Source organism: Plectropomus leopardus, chromosome 20, assembly GCF_008729295.1.
Source record: "Plectropomus leopardus isolate mb chromosome 20, YSFRI_Pleo_2.0, whole genome shotgun sequence".
NCBI lineage: Eukaryota > Metazoa > Chordata > Actinopteri > Perciformes > Serranidae > Plectropomus > Plectropomus leopardus.
The window spans coordinates 9501906-9517674 of record NC_056482.1 but is presented as its reverse complement, the minus strand read 5'-3'; the positions used below and the strand labels follow the sequence as shown (position 1 = coordinate 9517674).

At 38.0% G+C, this 15769-nt stretch overlaps 2 protein-coding genes across 2 annotated transcripts; both read left to right on the top strand.

Moving 5' to 3' along the window:
• Window positions 1–2147: 2147 nt before the first annotated feature.
• On the top strand, window positions 2148–4466 carry LOC121960077 (C-type mannose receptor 2-like). The gene is made up of 5 exons (XM_042509677.1): window positions 2148–2205; window positions 2295–2407; window positions 2536–2675; window positions 4358–4428; window positions 4461–4466. Exons 1-5 carry the CDS (start codon window positions 2179–2181, stop codon window positions 4464–4466), a joined length of 357 nt encoding a protein of 118 aa, XP_042365611.1. The 5' UTR covers window positions 2148–2178.
• Window positions 4467–5293: 827 nt separating this feature from the next.
• LOC121960076 (macrophage mannose receptor 1-like) lies at window positions 5294–14970 on the top strand. Its single transcript, XM_042509676.1, has 26 exons — window positions 5294–5393; window positions 5548–5683; window positions 6488–6570; window positions 6685–6804; window positions 6879–6980; window positions 7066–7224; window positions 7331–7413; window positions 8337–8481; window positions 8574–8618; window positions 8714–8881; window positions 9308–9427; window positions 9547–9657; window positions 9753–9785; window positions 9949–10083; window positions 10247–10393; window positions 10513–10647; window positions 11305–11462; window positions 11576–11720; window positions 11836–11890; window positions 12024–12090; window positions 12845–12978; window positions 13051–13094; window positions 13228–13401; window positions 14303–14457; window positions 14593–14706; window positions 14824–14970. The coding sequence occupies exons 1-26, from the start codon at window positions 5294–5296 to the stop codon at window positions 14941–14943; spliced, it is 2988 nt and encodes a 995-aa protein (XP_042365610.1). The 3' UTR covers window positions 14944–14970.
• Window positions 14971–15769: the final 799 nt, after the last annotated feature.

Genomic DNA, 15769 nt, shown 5'->3' with positions numbered 1-15769 from the left:
GGTTACTGTAGGTTGTAATTTGGCAAATGAGACAAGAGGTCAAGTGTTTGTCATCTGTGTTTTTACTGCTTTCAGTCTTTGGACCCTGGACGGATGCTGAAAAGAGGAGAACCAAAGAGAAGATGCTCAGAGGTTTGATTTTTGGGAGTTGGAGCACATCACACACACACGCTGCAGGTTCAGAGGAGTTTGGGGAAAAACTTTTTAGGATGTGTAGGAACACACCTTAAGAGGTGAACGCAGAAAAATAAAAATGGACAGAAGACAGAGGATGCTTCTGCAGCTGCTCAGCCTTTCTGCTCTTCTTGCTTGTGGTGAGTCACTTTTTGATGACATTTTTTGTTAAGCTCTTTACTACTTAATCCCTGAGAATGAAATCTGTCACAGTATTAACCTGAGCCTTCATTTGTAAATCCTGAAAATAAAAACAAGTGTATTTAGAACATTAAAAAATGTGTACTAAACGTTTATTTAAATTACTTATTCCCTCTGCAATGTTTTGTGTCATAAATTAGGGCTGGGTAATATATCAATATTATATCTATTGTAATATAAGACTACATATTATCTTAGATTTTGGATATTGAAGTGTTGTCTTTCCCTGGTTTTAAATGCTGCATTACAGAAAAGTGATGTAATTTTCTGAACTCACCAGCTGTTTTATTATTTTCCTTTACCCACTTATTCATTTTATCCACATGAAAGATGATTATTTATCAAAAATCTCATTGTGTAAATAGTTTGTGAAAGCACTGATAGTCAACCCTACGATATTGTACCAATATTGATATCAAGGTTTTTGGTCAAAAAATATTGTGTTATTCGAACTTCTCCATATCACCCAGCCCTAATATGAATTACATAAATCAGAAGTGTATGGACAATGTGATGTGCAGACCCAATATAGAAAGGAGACTGTATGAACCAGAATCTTGTTGCATAAAAATGTTGATTTGGCAAGTAACAAAACAATGGATTGAAAAAAAAAAATTGTCGATTGATTTTTAACAGTGAAAATCAAAAAGGCTCCGATATTTTATATTTTATTCAGTAGTAATTAGAGCAGTATATTAACTTACAGATATCACAGATGAAGCGTTACTTCAATTTTTTTTCTTCATAATCTATACAAGTAATAGTCTGCTTATGAGAACAAAGTAATAAAAAGATTTATTGTTCAACAGACTTCCAAAACTTTTAAAGCTTAGCTGTTGAACTATTTTTCAGACAAGGCAGTTTTATTTCTGCAGCACATTTCATACAACAGGGCAATTCAAAGTGCTTTACAGAGCAATAAAGTACAGATAGTAAAACATAATAAAGGATTAAGATTTACGAGACAGTCAATCTTAGTTGCTACCACATCTTTTTGTCATAAACTATAATAAAATCCGTGGTCACCAATGCTGAAGGGCTTCATGTTTTAGTCTTTTAAAGACTGAGAGCAGGTTTTTGGTGTCTGATGTTTATTAGGACATTTTTTCGGCGGAAATATTTTGACTTTCCATCGGTGGAGGTTTTCTTGTGGTCTTTTGACCCATAACTGACCCGTGCAAAACATGTGATTCTATAGTGTCTTGTTTTTTACGTTGTTAAAGTCAAACATTACCCAAAGATTTGTATGAGTTGACTGACTAACTGGACTGTGGATCTGTCATGGGACTTTTATGACTGATGGCCATTGAGATGATTCACTAACTTATGAAAGCTCACATCAACTGGGACACTTTTTTACTTATCAACCATGAAATGTAATCTCAGTACTTTTATTGTGCTGACTCAGATGTATTTCCATTACGACTTCCGAGTAATGATGCATCAATTCGACACAAGTGCGAATTTTTTGAAAGCAATCAACTAAAATCTTTAAATAACATAGAATTGTGATGAACAGACCCCTGTGTGTAACATTCAAGCTACATCTTAGTGTTTGACGGTGCAGTGAAACCAAAATGACTTTTTAGTTAAGTAATGACCCTTTTATTGTAAATTATTTTACTATTCAGTGTGTGATGTTTTGTTTATATACGTAACAGTATGTTGTATTGTTGTTTTTCAGCACATTGCCAGTGTCAGCAGGGCTGGAGGGAGCATGAGAATAAATGTTACTTATTTTCAACTAATTTAAAGTCTTGGAGTGAAGCTAATGCATATTGTTTGGAGCAGAACAGCAACCTGATGAGCATCCAGGACATCAGTGAGAGGGTGAGATGATGCACGCAAGCTTCCGAAAATAAGATTTGATAAAACTCTTCACACCCTGGGATCATTTATTTTTAATGTCTTATTTCTAGCTGTGGGTGAGGACACAGATCGGCACAGAGATCTACTGGATTGGCCTGAATGACCAAGTTACAGAAGGCGTCTGGGAGTGGAGTGATGGAAGTCCGTATATACCCTACATAGAGTATGTAATGCTGTTCCAACATCCGAAAAAGCAGTAAACACATCCAAACATCAATACATGTGTGATAACTGCACGCTTAGGGAAGTCTTTTTACTGAACATCCAAAAACGACTTGTCTCCTGTTGCAGGTACTGGATGCCAGGTCAGCCTGATAACTGGGGTGATGAACCCGGGGAGGACTGCGGTCAGGTGGTAGGATCCAGCTTTGGACGCTGGAATGACGAGCCCTGCGGTATTAAAAGGAAATACATCTGCAAGCACTTGAACCGTAAGTCCTCCAACCAGAGTCCATACTGTTTTAGATTTTAATTTGTAAAGCTACAAACTCTTAAAACGCCTGTTAGGTTTCTTCTTTTCTTTCTTTCCTTTTTACCCTTTCAATCATAAGTTCTAAAGCAGGGATACCCAAATTGCTCTGACTGGGGGGCCAGTTAACGAGAGAAATATTAATAATATTTATCAGTTTATATAATAAATAAATTGACTCTTTTTGACCCGTCAGTGTCTGCTGTACACAGGGCTGTCTCTTGAATTCAAGGACATTTAGAGCTTAACACAGACTGTGAGATTCTCCCTGGCACTTTATGTAAAGAGACTCTATTTTGATGCTTTTTATGCACTCTGGCACCTTTCTACCCTCAAAGTGCAACAAAGTTCTCAGTGTGAATCAATTTATTTTCATTGTGAGTTAGAAAATGGTGAGCAGGCCACCCAGCACCTCATTGCAGGCCTGATTTGGCCCACGAGTCATAAGTTAAGTTTCACTGTTCTAGAGCAATGTCATTTGTTTTATTATCTCCTCAGCTACCCAACAAAAATAACGTCAACGTTATAGTAATGTAAGTATAATAATACTCATTTTCATTCACGCACAAGTGCTTCCTCTGAAGTTTTGAATTTATCCAAAACACAGCACTTTGATTACTATTTCATGTAAAGTGGATCCTGTTCTAACATAAATTTGCTCAGGTCAGATAGTGAATGGTCCTCCAAGACTTAGGGCTGAACATGGGGAATTAACTACAGTTTTAGGTGTTGGAGAGGTATTTTGAGCCTTTACTAAAGTAAAAGTACTAATACCACACTTTGAAAATACTTCACTATAATTAGAAGTTCTGCATTTAAAAGTTTCTTAATTAAAAGTGTGTAATACCAGCAAAATGAACTCAAAGTACTTAAAGTAACAGTCATCGTCATGCAGTAAAATGCTCCCTGATTGTATTTTGGGAATAATATCACCTCTCCAATAATGTGTATTGTGCATTTCACTGCTGTAGATGTTTAAAGTTGTGCTAACTTGAACTCCTCTGTGTACGACTGGGTAGTTTAACCTACAAATGGAGAAAAACGTTTGCACACTAGACTATGCTCCCATAAATATTTCAATTACGCAATATTTCAATTGCGTTTCATGTTACATGCATCAGACGATGAGGTTTTTTTTCCTCCACTTGTATAATCTTTTGTCCAGCGCCTAGTTTTTTACTGTCTGTCTGGATGTGTGTGTTTTTGTGAACTTTTAGTAGTTTAACCTACAGCAATGCACCATAACATATAAGACCATCATATGTTTGTAGTGCGGCTGTCCTGTGAGAATCGCATATCTCTAATAAGTGAACTTTTCACGCTGTCAGATAAACAGCTCCGTCTTCAGCTTTTCCAGCTGATCCAAAAAGGTTTTAAAAGAGTTTTTTTAGCTTAAAGAATGTTCTCAACAAGTGAGGGAGCACTTTATCCTTCAGTTTATCAAAAAAAAATCCAAATCCTCACATTTTGAGATACATGGTTTTCATATGTTTCATACGTTTTTGTAATTTTTTCAAGATATTTTTGGGCATTTCTCCTTTTTCTCTTTTAACGGATGCCATGGTGCGCACGCTTAACCCGGTGAGTTACCAGCCACTGTACATTTTCTTATTATTCAAACACATTTTCTTTTCTTCTCTTTAGCGGATCCTGCCCCACAGTGTGACTTGGCGAACGGCTGGAACCCGCACGGCTCCAACTGCTACAAGCTGAAGGCAGACACCCGTAAGAGTTGGGTGGCAGCGAGACATGACTGCGTGCAGGAGGGAGGAGACCTGGTGTCCATTACCTCAGCAGCCGAAGAGCAGTATGTCACAGGAACGATGGACGAATCGTGGCTCGATCTCTGGATCGGACTTTCCACACTGGTGAGAGGAATATTGTGTGGCATTAAATTAAGAAGCCCACCTGCCACCTTGATATTTAACCCTCTGAAACCTGGGTCACCTTGATATCTTTCCAAAAAATGAGGTGAAGGCAAGAAGCAATTTAAGAAGAAATGACCCAAAAATTTGCAAGAAACTAGTAAAAAGTAGAAATAGATAACCTGAACATGAGCAAATATATAAATAGATAAATGGGAAAGTAAAAAAAAAAAAAACAACCCCAAAAACTGTGAAAAATTCTAATAATTTTGAAAAATAATTTAAATTATTTTATATAATTATAAATATAGCTCCATTGACATTTTTTACCACCTTTAAAAAATAATTTTCCAAATCTACTAATTTATTGTAATTTGAAGGACATTTTTTGTCAGTCAAACCAATTAGCTCATGGTTAAAAGTATAGTAATAAATACTCGTGAAAGGAGTCCAAATGCAGCACAAAAAGCGATTTCGATCCAGGTTTCAAAGGGTAAATATTAGATAGAAATACCAGGTATATAATAGTGAAGTTGAGCTTTGTTTTTCTAGAAATGCAACAAGATTTCATGTCAAGTTGAGGCTGGAAACACTCAGTATGCGTGGTCTGATGCTACTTCACTGGGGTACACAAACTGGGGCAACGGCGAACCTGCTGGGTAAGATATCAGATTGTTTACATGTTATTTGAATTTAAATATTAATTTGTGCAAACATGGTTTTAACACGTGTTCTCCATCAGAGACACACAGACCGGCTCATGTGCCGCAATCATCAAAGACTCCTCAGAGGAGTTTGGGAAATGGAGATCACATGTGTGCAGATATGAGCGTCCTTACATGTGTAAACGGCCTATCAACAGTAAGGATAACACGATATCTCTTATTTTCATTACAACAGCATAACAGTATTGTTTAGATTCTTCTCCCTCTAACCTTTTGCTGTTGTTCCTCTAAAACTCCCCTCCAGCCATCTGCCCTCCTGGCTGGCAGAGCTTCGCTGGCAGTTGTTACTGGATGGTCAGTAATATCAATCTGTTGACCACCTGGCACGAGGCTTTCACCAAGTGCAACGATTTAGGGGCCAACCTGCTGATCATAGACAGGTAAGACGTGACCACATTGGCAGCATTTCGCTTTTTAAAGGTTTGTAACAGTGGATTTGTTTGGAGTAAATAATGAATAAATAAATCTTTAACATAATCATTAATATAATAAGTCATAAGAAAGCACAAACATTTCTTTGATTTTCTGTTAAAGATGGACACACTCATACTCACAGGCCTCAATTTCTATGTCATGTCACAGCACTGACCTTAATGAAACCTCTATGGAAGTTAGAGCAATAAGTTATACAGAGTTGATGATTTTAAGTTGAAAATATTCAAATGATTAATGTGTTGTTTTTTTTTTATCAAATGATCCTCAAGTCTCGTGGAAGAACCTGTGAAAAACTAATTTATAAAAAAATACTTCACCCATAAAATAACCATTTTTAGATCAATTATTCACCTGGCTGTTGGATTGGCAGAGACAACTTTGTTTTTATCTCAAATATTATTATTATTATTATTATTATTATTATTATTATTATTATTATTATTATTATTGTTGTTGTTGTTGTTGTTGTTATTGTTATTGTTGTTATTATTGTTATTTTATTATTATATCTCGCTTTTTAGCTGCTAAATGCTCCACTAAGTCCACGAAAAATATCTTTTTTCCATTTGTAGGTGGGTTGGCAGTGTATTGTAGGTATATCTGAGCTTCTTCACTTGAAAGAGCTGCTTACTGTGGGCAGAAAAAAACATAACAGTGAGCTAAAAGAGGCTAAAAAGCTGAGCTGGACTGCGGGAGCACAGTGAAAGTCTCACCATGTCTGCCATTTGTGTCCCATTCCTCGTATACAGTCAAGAAGAACAGTTCTTTATAAACGGGAACCTGCCAGACTTTCACCACGTGGACATTCCCGATATCTGGATCGGTTTATCAGGTAATCTACACACTGTATGTTTCGATGTTTACTGTGAGGCGATAAAATGTCTTATCAATATATGAGATTTGTGAAAACACTTTCTGTTCATGTTGTGGTTTGTAACATCACCAGATAAGGACCAGGACGGGCAATTCAGATGGGTAGATAAAACCCAGATTACGTTTAATAACTTTGGCCCTGGTTGGCCCACCAACACCAACGGCTTCTGGGACTGTGGACAAATCTTCACAGGTGAACTGACACTTCAGTATGTTTTAGCTGAGGCTGGCATTGCAAGACCAACATCAGTTCATGTTCTCCTCCAGGAAATTATGAGGGAAAATGGGAAACAACCAACTGCTTCAAGAGCCTGGGCTACATTTGTGAGATGAAAGGCGGACAGAATCCTAAACCAACTTCAACTCCCGGTCAGTCAGCGCTCATGGTCCCTCCTCACAAACGGTCCAGTTAAAGCTTTGGTAATAACTGTGAGACTTTTTTTTTTTAATCCAGATTTCCACTGTGATGCTGGATATTTGTTGTACGGGGACTTCTGCTATCACTTTGAGACTGAGTCAGTGAAAAACTGGCATGATGCTGAGGCTCACTGTAACAAAGAGCAGGCTCACCTGGCCAGCTTCCACTCACAGGAGGAACTGAGCTTCTTAACCGGTGAGAAATCACTCCAGTTCATCCAGTTATCCAGAAATAATTCAGGAAATGATATGGATGATGTCAACCTAAATATTATCTAAATATTACTGTCTATTCTCTGTAGCTCACATGCCCGGGGAAGCCTGGGTGGGTTTGAATGATATCAGTGTTGAAAACCAGTGGATATACACCGACGGAACTCCTGCAGTGAGTGATAAAGCCCTGTACAGATAGTTTTTTTAATGATTATTAACATCCCCTTAGCTTTTGCATTGCAGCAATTATTCTTTCTGGGGGGTCTGCAAACTTACATGTTGAAAATACAAAAATAAACATTCACACAACATAACATAATATACTAACATAACACATCAAAAACACATCTGCTATAAATAAGACAGTAACAGTTGACATAGTTTACACAGCAGAGAGAAAATAGACCGGCTCCGACTGAATCCATCACGATATAACAGATAAGTATCATCATTAACACACAACAGAATGCCCAGGAAACATTTACACACCAAAGAATACTCATTATTTATTTATTAAGTTATTTATTTATTTATTTATTTATTTATTTAAGAAGTGCAATTTTAGCAGTGTCTTAAAGCCAAATATGTTATTTTGCTGTGTAATATGATGTGGAAGTAAATTCCATCCCTGTTTGGGTAGTATATTCATGTACATTTAACTGATCTGGTTGTAAATTTTGGTAAAGTAGAACAACCTCCAGCAGCGTGCCTTGTTAAATAATTGTTTAACTGCACTAATGGACATTTAAAAAAAAAAAAAAAAAAAAAAAAAAAACATGAATGGAGTCTCTGCTGTTATGACTAATGAAAACCATCAGTGAGTACAGAAATATTTTTGTCACGTCAAACCAAGAGAGACATTGATGCATTTAAATGACATTCTACAACCAAATTCAACTCCCAGCCGAGATTGTGATGCGCGTAACTTGAGAAACAATTTCAGTTTGACGTAAAGAAATTAGATAATCATGGGATGCTCGAAACGATCCTATTCTTTCGTCAGTGTTCCACGATGGAGAAACACTGCAGCACGACTGTGAAGCTGCTCATGATAAAGCAACATTTTTATTTTTATTTTTATTTTTTGGACCACAGGATCTCCTCCCATGGGGGCCTAACCAGCCAGACAACTGGAATGAGAATGAGGACTGTGCGCACCTCACAGGGATGACTCACTCTCATCCTGGGACACTCAATGATATTTACTGCACCTACACAAAGGAGTTTATCTGCAAAAAAGGTCTCATACATTTAACGTCTTTTATTCATATGCCTTTTGTGTTATAAGTGTACTGTATCTTATACTTCTTCTTTGCTACGGTTTCTTAATAGCCAAAGGACAAGGACCTCCTCCTCAGCCCCCAACATCTGGACCAGGTTAACTTAATGCTACACTGATCAGTTCACCTCAAGCATGAATAGTATTAGTATGAGTCTTGATATGAGCATATCTGAACTCTTGTTTGTAACAGGGTGGAATGAGAAATGTGGCTCTTGGATGGCCGACCCTTTTAACGACTTCTGCTACCTGTTTAACTACCTGTCAATGAGGACGTGGGCAGAGGCCCGAGCTGACTGTGTCAACCAGGGAGGAGACCTCGTCAGTATCACCGACCCGTTCGAACAGGCCTTCATACAAGGTGTGACCTTCACATCTTTAAGTGATTTTTCTTCTATTTTTGCTCATTTCCCGATTGTACTTATTTCTGTGATTGTTTATAATTGTTTGGTGGAGGCGCTGACGGGCTTTCTCCACCAGTGTTGTGATGTTGTAGGACCATGACAGAGAGGTCCTGGGTGATATGGACACCGAGGTATTTAAAGTTGCCCACCCTCTCCACCTGGGCCCCATTTATGCTGAGTGGGTGGACGCTCCTCTGCTGTATCAACTCTTTGCTGACATTCAGCCTGAGCTTGTTCACTTGGTACCAGTCCACGAGGTGGTTGATCTGACCAACAGGCTGTCTCATCGTTGTCGGAGATCAGGCCCACTACCCACTGAAAATCACCAGTGGTTGTAGTGAAGCTTGACTCAGCTCATTTTGTATTTTGTTGTTTCCTCTCAGGTGTGATCCAGCTGAGTCCCGTGGGTATCTCTCTGTGGATGGGCGGTCATGACTCCATCACTGAAGGCGGCTGGGAGTGGATAGACGGCTCTCCTTTCAGATACATCCGCTGGAGTGCAGGTTATTTAAAACCAGAAATGATCTGTATGATTTCTGTGTGAAACAAAACATTTGAGATTAATTTTCTTGCAAAAAAAAAAAAAGACAACTGAATTCCCTTTCTTCGTTTGACTTTAAAGGTAACCCAGACAACTATTTTGGTGAAGACTGTCTGTCTATACTGATTAACGACGGCTACTGGAACGACGACAACTGTGGCAACAAAAGAGGATACATCTGCAAGCGGAAAGGTGAGACACATTGCTTTATTTATTGTTGACACTTGAAGTAGAAGACAATACTAAGTGTTGATACATAGCTGTAATGCTCATGTTTTCTCATTCAGGAAACTTGCCGGTGCCTCCTCCACCTCATGACGGTAACATTACCTCACTATATGACACAGCTTTCTGCACAGTGAATTCAACAAAACAAAAAATATACATTTGTTATGATCAGTTGTATTTGCACTACAGCTGTAATGACTCAAAACAGTCAAAAATTAAAGTAAACACTTAATGTGCGGCTCCTTCCTGCTGCAGGTTTCATGACGGCACTGGTGTGCCAGGGCTCCACTGCTGTACTTCACTGCCCACCTGAAAGTGTCATTAACATCCAGTCAGCTTTCTATGGACGAAAGAGTGATGACATCTGTCCACACCTGGGTGAATCAGGAGGTGCCGCATTGTTTATTTCTCTGTATTCGTAAATAAAAATGCCTCTTATTTTCTGTATCTGCACTTTCCTGAGAGTATGTTTTTTTTCTTTCCCGTCAGTCACATCACATCAATATCTTAATATTGATCAATGTTTAACCAAAAGATAAACGCTTCTCTGCAGGTGAATGCACGGTGGATGGTATCCTTCCTTACTACAGAAAGCGCTGTGACAACCATCCCTTCTGTTTTACTTACGCCCATACGGAGGTTGACCCCTGTCCCACAGTTTCCAAATACCTGAAGATCGTCTACAGCTGCGAACAAAAAGGTGAGCTCTTCTTCTTCTTTGGATCATTTCAGCAGTTTAAAATCCAATCTGCACGTTCCCTGGTGTAACACAAAATGCCCCTGACTTGTGACTGTGTTTTGTGATGTGGCTGCTCACAGTGTGTCTGCACGGCCTGGGTGTCGAGGACGGGAACATCACAGACTCTCAGCTCTCTGCCTCGTCCTCCATCGGTTTCTTCACTCCCAACAAAGCCCGTCTGAATGGAAATTCCTGCTGGATGCCTTCGGGAAGCGGTACGTACCAACCCAACATTCACACATGTGAAATCAAATTTGAATTCATGGTTAAAGTTACAGTTGGTCACTTTTATTAAGAAGAATTTTTATGGGGTGCCCCGTAGCTCACCTGGTAGAGCGGGCGCCCATGTACAAAAGCTATGTCATTGCCACAGTGGCCGTGGGTTCGATTCTACCCTTGGCTCTTTGCAGCATGTCAACCCCACCCCTCCATAATGCTATCAGTCCTATCAAACAAAAGCAAAATCCCCCAAAAAATAATCTTAAAAAATAATAATAATTTTTGTCATAAAAAAAAAAGCAGAGTTTGCATGTTCTGCGTGGGTTTTCTCCAGGGTCTCCGGCTTCCTCCCACAGTCCAAAGACATGCAGCTCCGGTTGATTGGTGACTCTAAATTGCCCTTAAATACAGAAAAAGACTGACTGACTTTATCCTGACAGTAGTACATGTTAGTTTTCTGCGAGTGGTGGCAGTGTTTCATGTACTACTGCCAAGACACAGTGATTTTAAAATAATTTTTTTTTTTTAAATTATCATCAAACATATGACAAAATGTATTTTTTAAATACATTTAAAGATGAAAGCAGACTCACAGTAATCTTAATGCAAAGGCATTCTCACAGTAATCTTAATATCTTATGTCTTCTCCTCAGCAACCTCAAGCTGGATCGAGGTAAACCTGGGCCAGCCCAGAAAAGTGACAGGCATAGTAATCCAGGGTTGCCCTCAAAATGACCACTGGCTCACCAAATTTAAGATCCAGTACAGTATGAACAGAACAAAGTGGAATGACTACACTGTTGACGGGCCGGTGAGTGAGCAGAGATGGGCTGAGCTTTACTAAAAGGCCAAGACGTTTGTGTTCACAACCAAACTGTGATGATGGAGAGCAGGTTGTCATTTTGGATTTTCCTCATTTTCCAGTTTTTCCCAGGCTCATCAGACAGAGACAGTCCTGTAACTCAGCTGCTGGGAACACCTGTGTCAGCTCAGTACGTCCGCATCCTGCCTGTGGAGTTCAGCGGTCAGGCCGGCCTTCGCTTTGACGTCTTAGGTTGCACACCGGACTGTAAGAAAAACACTAATCAGTGCTACAAATCTTTATATATATAAAAAAAATCTGTCATAATCTGCTGTGATACTATTACAAACACTGATCAAAATGAAAAAATATGGCTCAACAGATGCAATCACATGCGCCAGTAAGCCCAACTTCAACTTTGCCAATGATAAAATGACGTGAGTGAAACCTAAAATATTATAACACACATATTGATGTACTCTACACTACATGATTTTTTTTCTGTTCTGTGCATTAACATTTTTTGTGTTATCCGTTCATCACTGAAGCAACCTATTCTTTGTCTTTCAGTGTTCATTGTCCAGCACGCTGTGCCAATGCTGATTACAGAGTGTATGGCACTTCAATATACCGTGGGGTATGTTCAGGGTTCCTGCCGGTCTTAAAAAGTTTTAAAAGGCATTCATTTTATTAATCCAAAAAAAGGCTTTAATGGGTATTAAAAAGTTTAAGATCAATCTTTCAAACGTCTTAAAATAAGACATTTGAAGTAGGATTTTATGATTTTTTTTTTAAAACACACATCATACATATACATCATCAAATCTCAAAATTATTGAAAATATGTATTTTTAAAAAATAATTTTCTGAATTTATTATTAGGCAGATCAGAATAGAGAAACCAACAACACTCATATGCATTTACCACATCCAATTAATTATGAATATTATTATTATTATGAAAAACTTTTTTTCATGGCAAACCAAACTTTAATTTACTTTAATAACATAATTATGTTCATTGTTTTCCATGTGTTTCACTCTAGAAAGATTTTTAAAAAAAAAATTTTTTTTATAACATTTGAAGAAGTTCATCTAACTTTTTAACCTGACCAAAAAAATAATGTTTTATGGTTGAAGTAAACATTTGGGCAAAATTGTCCCTAATAGGTAATTGATGACGCTTGTGTTTTTTTCCCTCAGTTATGGTTATTGTAAAATTGGTCTTAAATTTTACTTTGAGTGGCAATAAAAAAAAGTCCTAAACCTAACTCGTCTTAAGCTGTAGGGACCCTGATGTTGTGTGTCTTATCTGTAACACAACTTCCGTACATGTTGAGGAAAGACTTTTTTGAAAACTAAATAAATAAATTCTTCGTCTCCTCTAACAGGACTCGAATATCTGTGCTGCGGCGATCCATGCTGGAGTGGTATCAAACGAGATGGGAGGAGACTGTACTCTGTTGAAAGTTGCAGGACAGAACTTCTACGCCGGCTCCACCAGGAATGGCATCACCTCAAGACAGTAAGTAGCTGAGCTTTAAACTGAACCTCAAATCCTGGGAGGCTTACTCAATAACATTTATTTTTTCTTCAGATACAATGGAAACTACGCTGTCTCCTACACTTTTGCTGATGGCGGTGAGTTGAGAAGCATTTATAATCCCTTTAAATTCATCTCTTTCTCCTGAGCAGGCAATTGTTCAAAGATTATTTGCGTCTGACGCCTTGAGCAGGTGCATTTTTCAGTTACTATGATTGCACTCTCCCACAGAGCTGAGGTGTTCGGGACCAGACTGGTATGAGTTTGGAGACTTCTGCTACAAACCTTTTGGAGACAAAAAGACATGGCATGATGCCCAGGACACCTGCAGGGCTCTGGGCGCCGACCTCGTATCCATCCTCTCGATGACGGAGCAGAGCTGGCTCGAGAGCTACCTGTACATGGGTATGGATGTAGAAAAATTAGAGGTGAAAGCTGGTCAAGGAAATGAAAAAAAGGGGGTTGAAGGACAAGGTTTAGGTAACACTTTAAACACTGTTAACTTTGGTTTAACGTTGATAAAATATCATATGATCCTCAATTAGTTTGGTAAAGTGTCAATTTTTAGCAAAACTGAGATATGGCTCAAATAACGTGACCTTTGGTAGGGATGAATCATATTTTTATGACCAGAAATGAGTCCACAGGTGTGATAACTGAGAAATGGAAGAAGTATTCAGTTCCTTTGTTCAAGTAAAAATAGTAATATTTTTTACTAATATATTATTCAGAAGTATATTGTGTTCAGAAAAATCAAATCTAAAAAAAAATGACAACAGGCAAATACACACAAAACACACACACACACACACACACAATAAAACCAAAAACACCCCAAAATTAAAAATAATTCCATAAATAAATAAAATGGAATTTAAAAAATTCAAAATTGGAAATGACCTAAATATTTATGAAAACAGTTGTCAATAAATTTTCTGTCAGATGGCGAATTGAATAATCAACTAATTGTCTTAGCTGGACTTGTTCAAACTGTTGTGTAGTTTTATTTATGATAATATTATATTTCAGAACTTCTAAGTTTTTTGCAAAAATAATACGTTGCAAAGTCACGAGCAACTAAAGCTATCAGATAAATGTGGTGAAGTAAGTGTATACTGTTTCTCTAAAATGTAGTGGAGTAAAAGTATAAAGTAGCATGAAAAAAAGTAAAGAACAAGTATCTCAATCTTTTTTTTTAAATTACACTAAATGCCCCTCCATTCATTACCACCACCACTGTGTAAACCATTTCAATGGTTTGTATAAACGAAATATGTTTTTTTAATTTCCTTTTTGTCCTCTACAGCCACCAGTGACGTGTGGACGGGTCTAAATGACCTGGTTGTGACTGGTATGTTCACCTGGTCAGACGAACACATGGTGACCTTCACTTACTGGGCTCCAGGGGAACCCAACAACCACGATGGTTTCAGTGAGGACTGTGTCGAGATGTTACACCAGGTGAGAAGAATGGAAAAATCATTTTATACTACAAATACAAGGCCAAAAGTGTAACCAACCTTACATGGAACCATTAAAGCTGCCATTCTTTGCTGTAAATTTTGATGATTTTGGTGTTTATTTGATCTTTTCCAGACCGGCCGTTGGAATGACGTGTCCTGTACTGAACTCAATACCTACATATGCAAAATGCCCAAAGCACATTACCCATTGCCCTCTGTAGCGCCCACAGTGTACGGATGCCCTCAGGTACAAACGCTACTCATACATTTCATTTTCCGTTCCCTTTTTTAAGCTGATGATGCCTGTTGAAAGAGAGATGTTGTGTAGTGAGATAAGAAGCTTCACCTCTGTACCGTGTGTCAGGGCTGGGGTGCGTACGGCTACGCCTGCTACTTGATGGAAGAGACCGCCATGAGCTGGTCAGAAGCTAAGGCTCACTGTACAGAGAGGGACGGTTTCTTGCTGCACATCGGAGACATGTGAGTGACAACTTTTCCCCATTCCTGTTTTATCTGCTCACGGAACAATCCTTACTTTATTTTATTAAGATTTTCATTAAATTATTCCTGAAGTAAGTGCACAAACAGCAACACTTTACATCACATGACTGGCTCACGTATGCAAAAGACAGAAAAGAAAAAAAGAGAAAAAAAAGTGAAGGCATCGCACCATATGATGAGGTTTAAATAATGACTTTTTGGTGCATTAATCTGATTTATATCCAAGTATTTGTTTGACTTTTAAATCACACTGTGTGCAATTATGTCTTAATTCCTAATTGAAGTCTGTATCTTCATTATTTATTCTGAATGTATTAAATGCCTCCCTTCAGCCAATGTTGTAAATTGTTAAAAAAAAAAAAAAAAAGAAGAAAAAAAAGGTTTTCTCCATTTTTGATCATTTCTTTATGTTGCAGTTTTTTGGGATTGTTTTCACGAGCACAGTTGTGTTTGTTACATCTTTTAACGAGGTGCTATGACTTTTTTCCCCCCTTGCCCTCACCCTTTATGGATGTATGTGATGTTGAGTGTGTAGGAGTTAGTGTTATTGTGATTTTGACCTTCAGGTTGTTTTTGCAGAGATATTATTTGACACATATCTAAACTGTAAATGGGGGAAAAAAACACAGTATGAGTGAAAGGAATAATTAATCCTCCAACTACCCGTTTCTATTACTCTCCTCTGTTACGCTGAATTCGTGAAGAAAACTGAGAACAATAAGAAAAATCTTGATGCATTAAAGTAACAGGGCATCACATTCAGCAACAGCGAAACTATATAAATACACTCTTTCTATACTCTTTCTGTA

What these genes read in the sequence shown, in the direction of transcription:
- LOC121960077 (XM_042509677.1), top strand. Translation starts at nt 2,179, where the DNA reads ATGAGCATCCAGGACATCAGTGAGAGG. An exon ending in CCGTATATACCCTACATAGA is followed by an intron (nt 2,408 to 2,535) that starts GTATGTAATGCT and finishes CTCCTGTTGCAG; the next exon opens with GTACTGGATGCCAGGTCAGC. An exon ending in CATCTGCAAGCACTTGAACC is followed by an intron (nt 2,676 to 4,357) that starts GTAAGTCCTCCA and finishes TCTTCTCTTTAG; the next exon opens with CGGATCCTGCCCCACAGTGT.
- LOC121960076 (XM_042509676.1), top strand. Translation starts at nt 5,294, where the DNA reads ATGGTTTTAACACGTGTTCTCCATCAGAGACACACAGACCGGCTCATG. An exon ending in AACCTGCTGATCATAGACAG is followed by an intron (nt 5,684 to 6,487) that starts GTAAGACGTGAC and finishes CCTCGTATACAG; the next exon opens with TCAAGAAGAACAGTTCTTTA. An exon ending in CAGTGTACGGATGCCCTCAG is followed by an intron (nt 14,707 to 14,823) that starts GTACAAACGCTA and finishes ACCGTGTGTCAG; the next exon opens with GGCTGGGGTGCGTACGGCTA.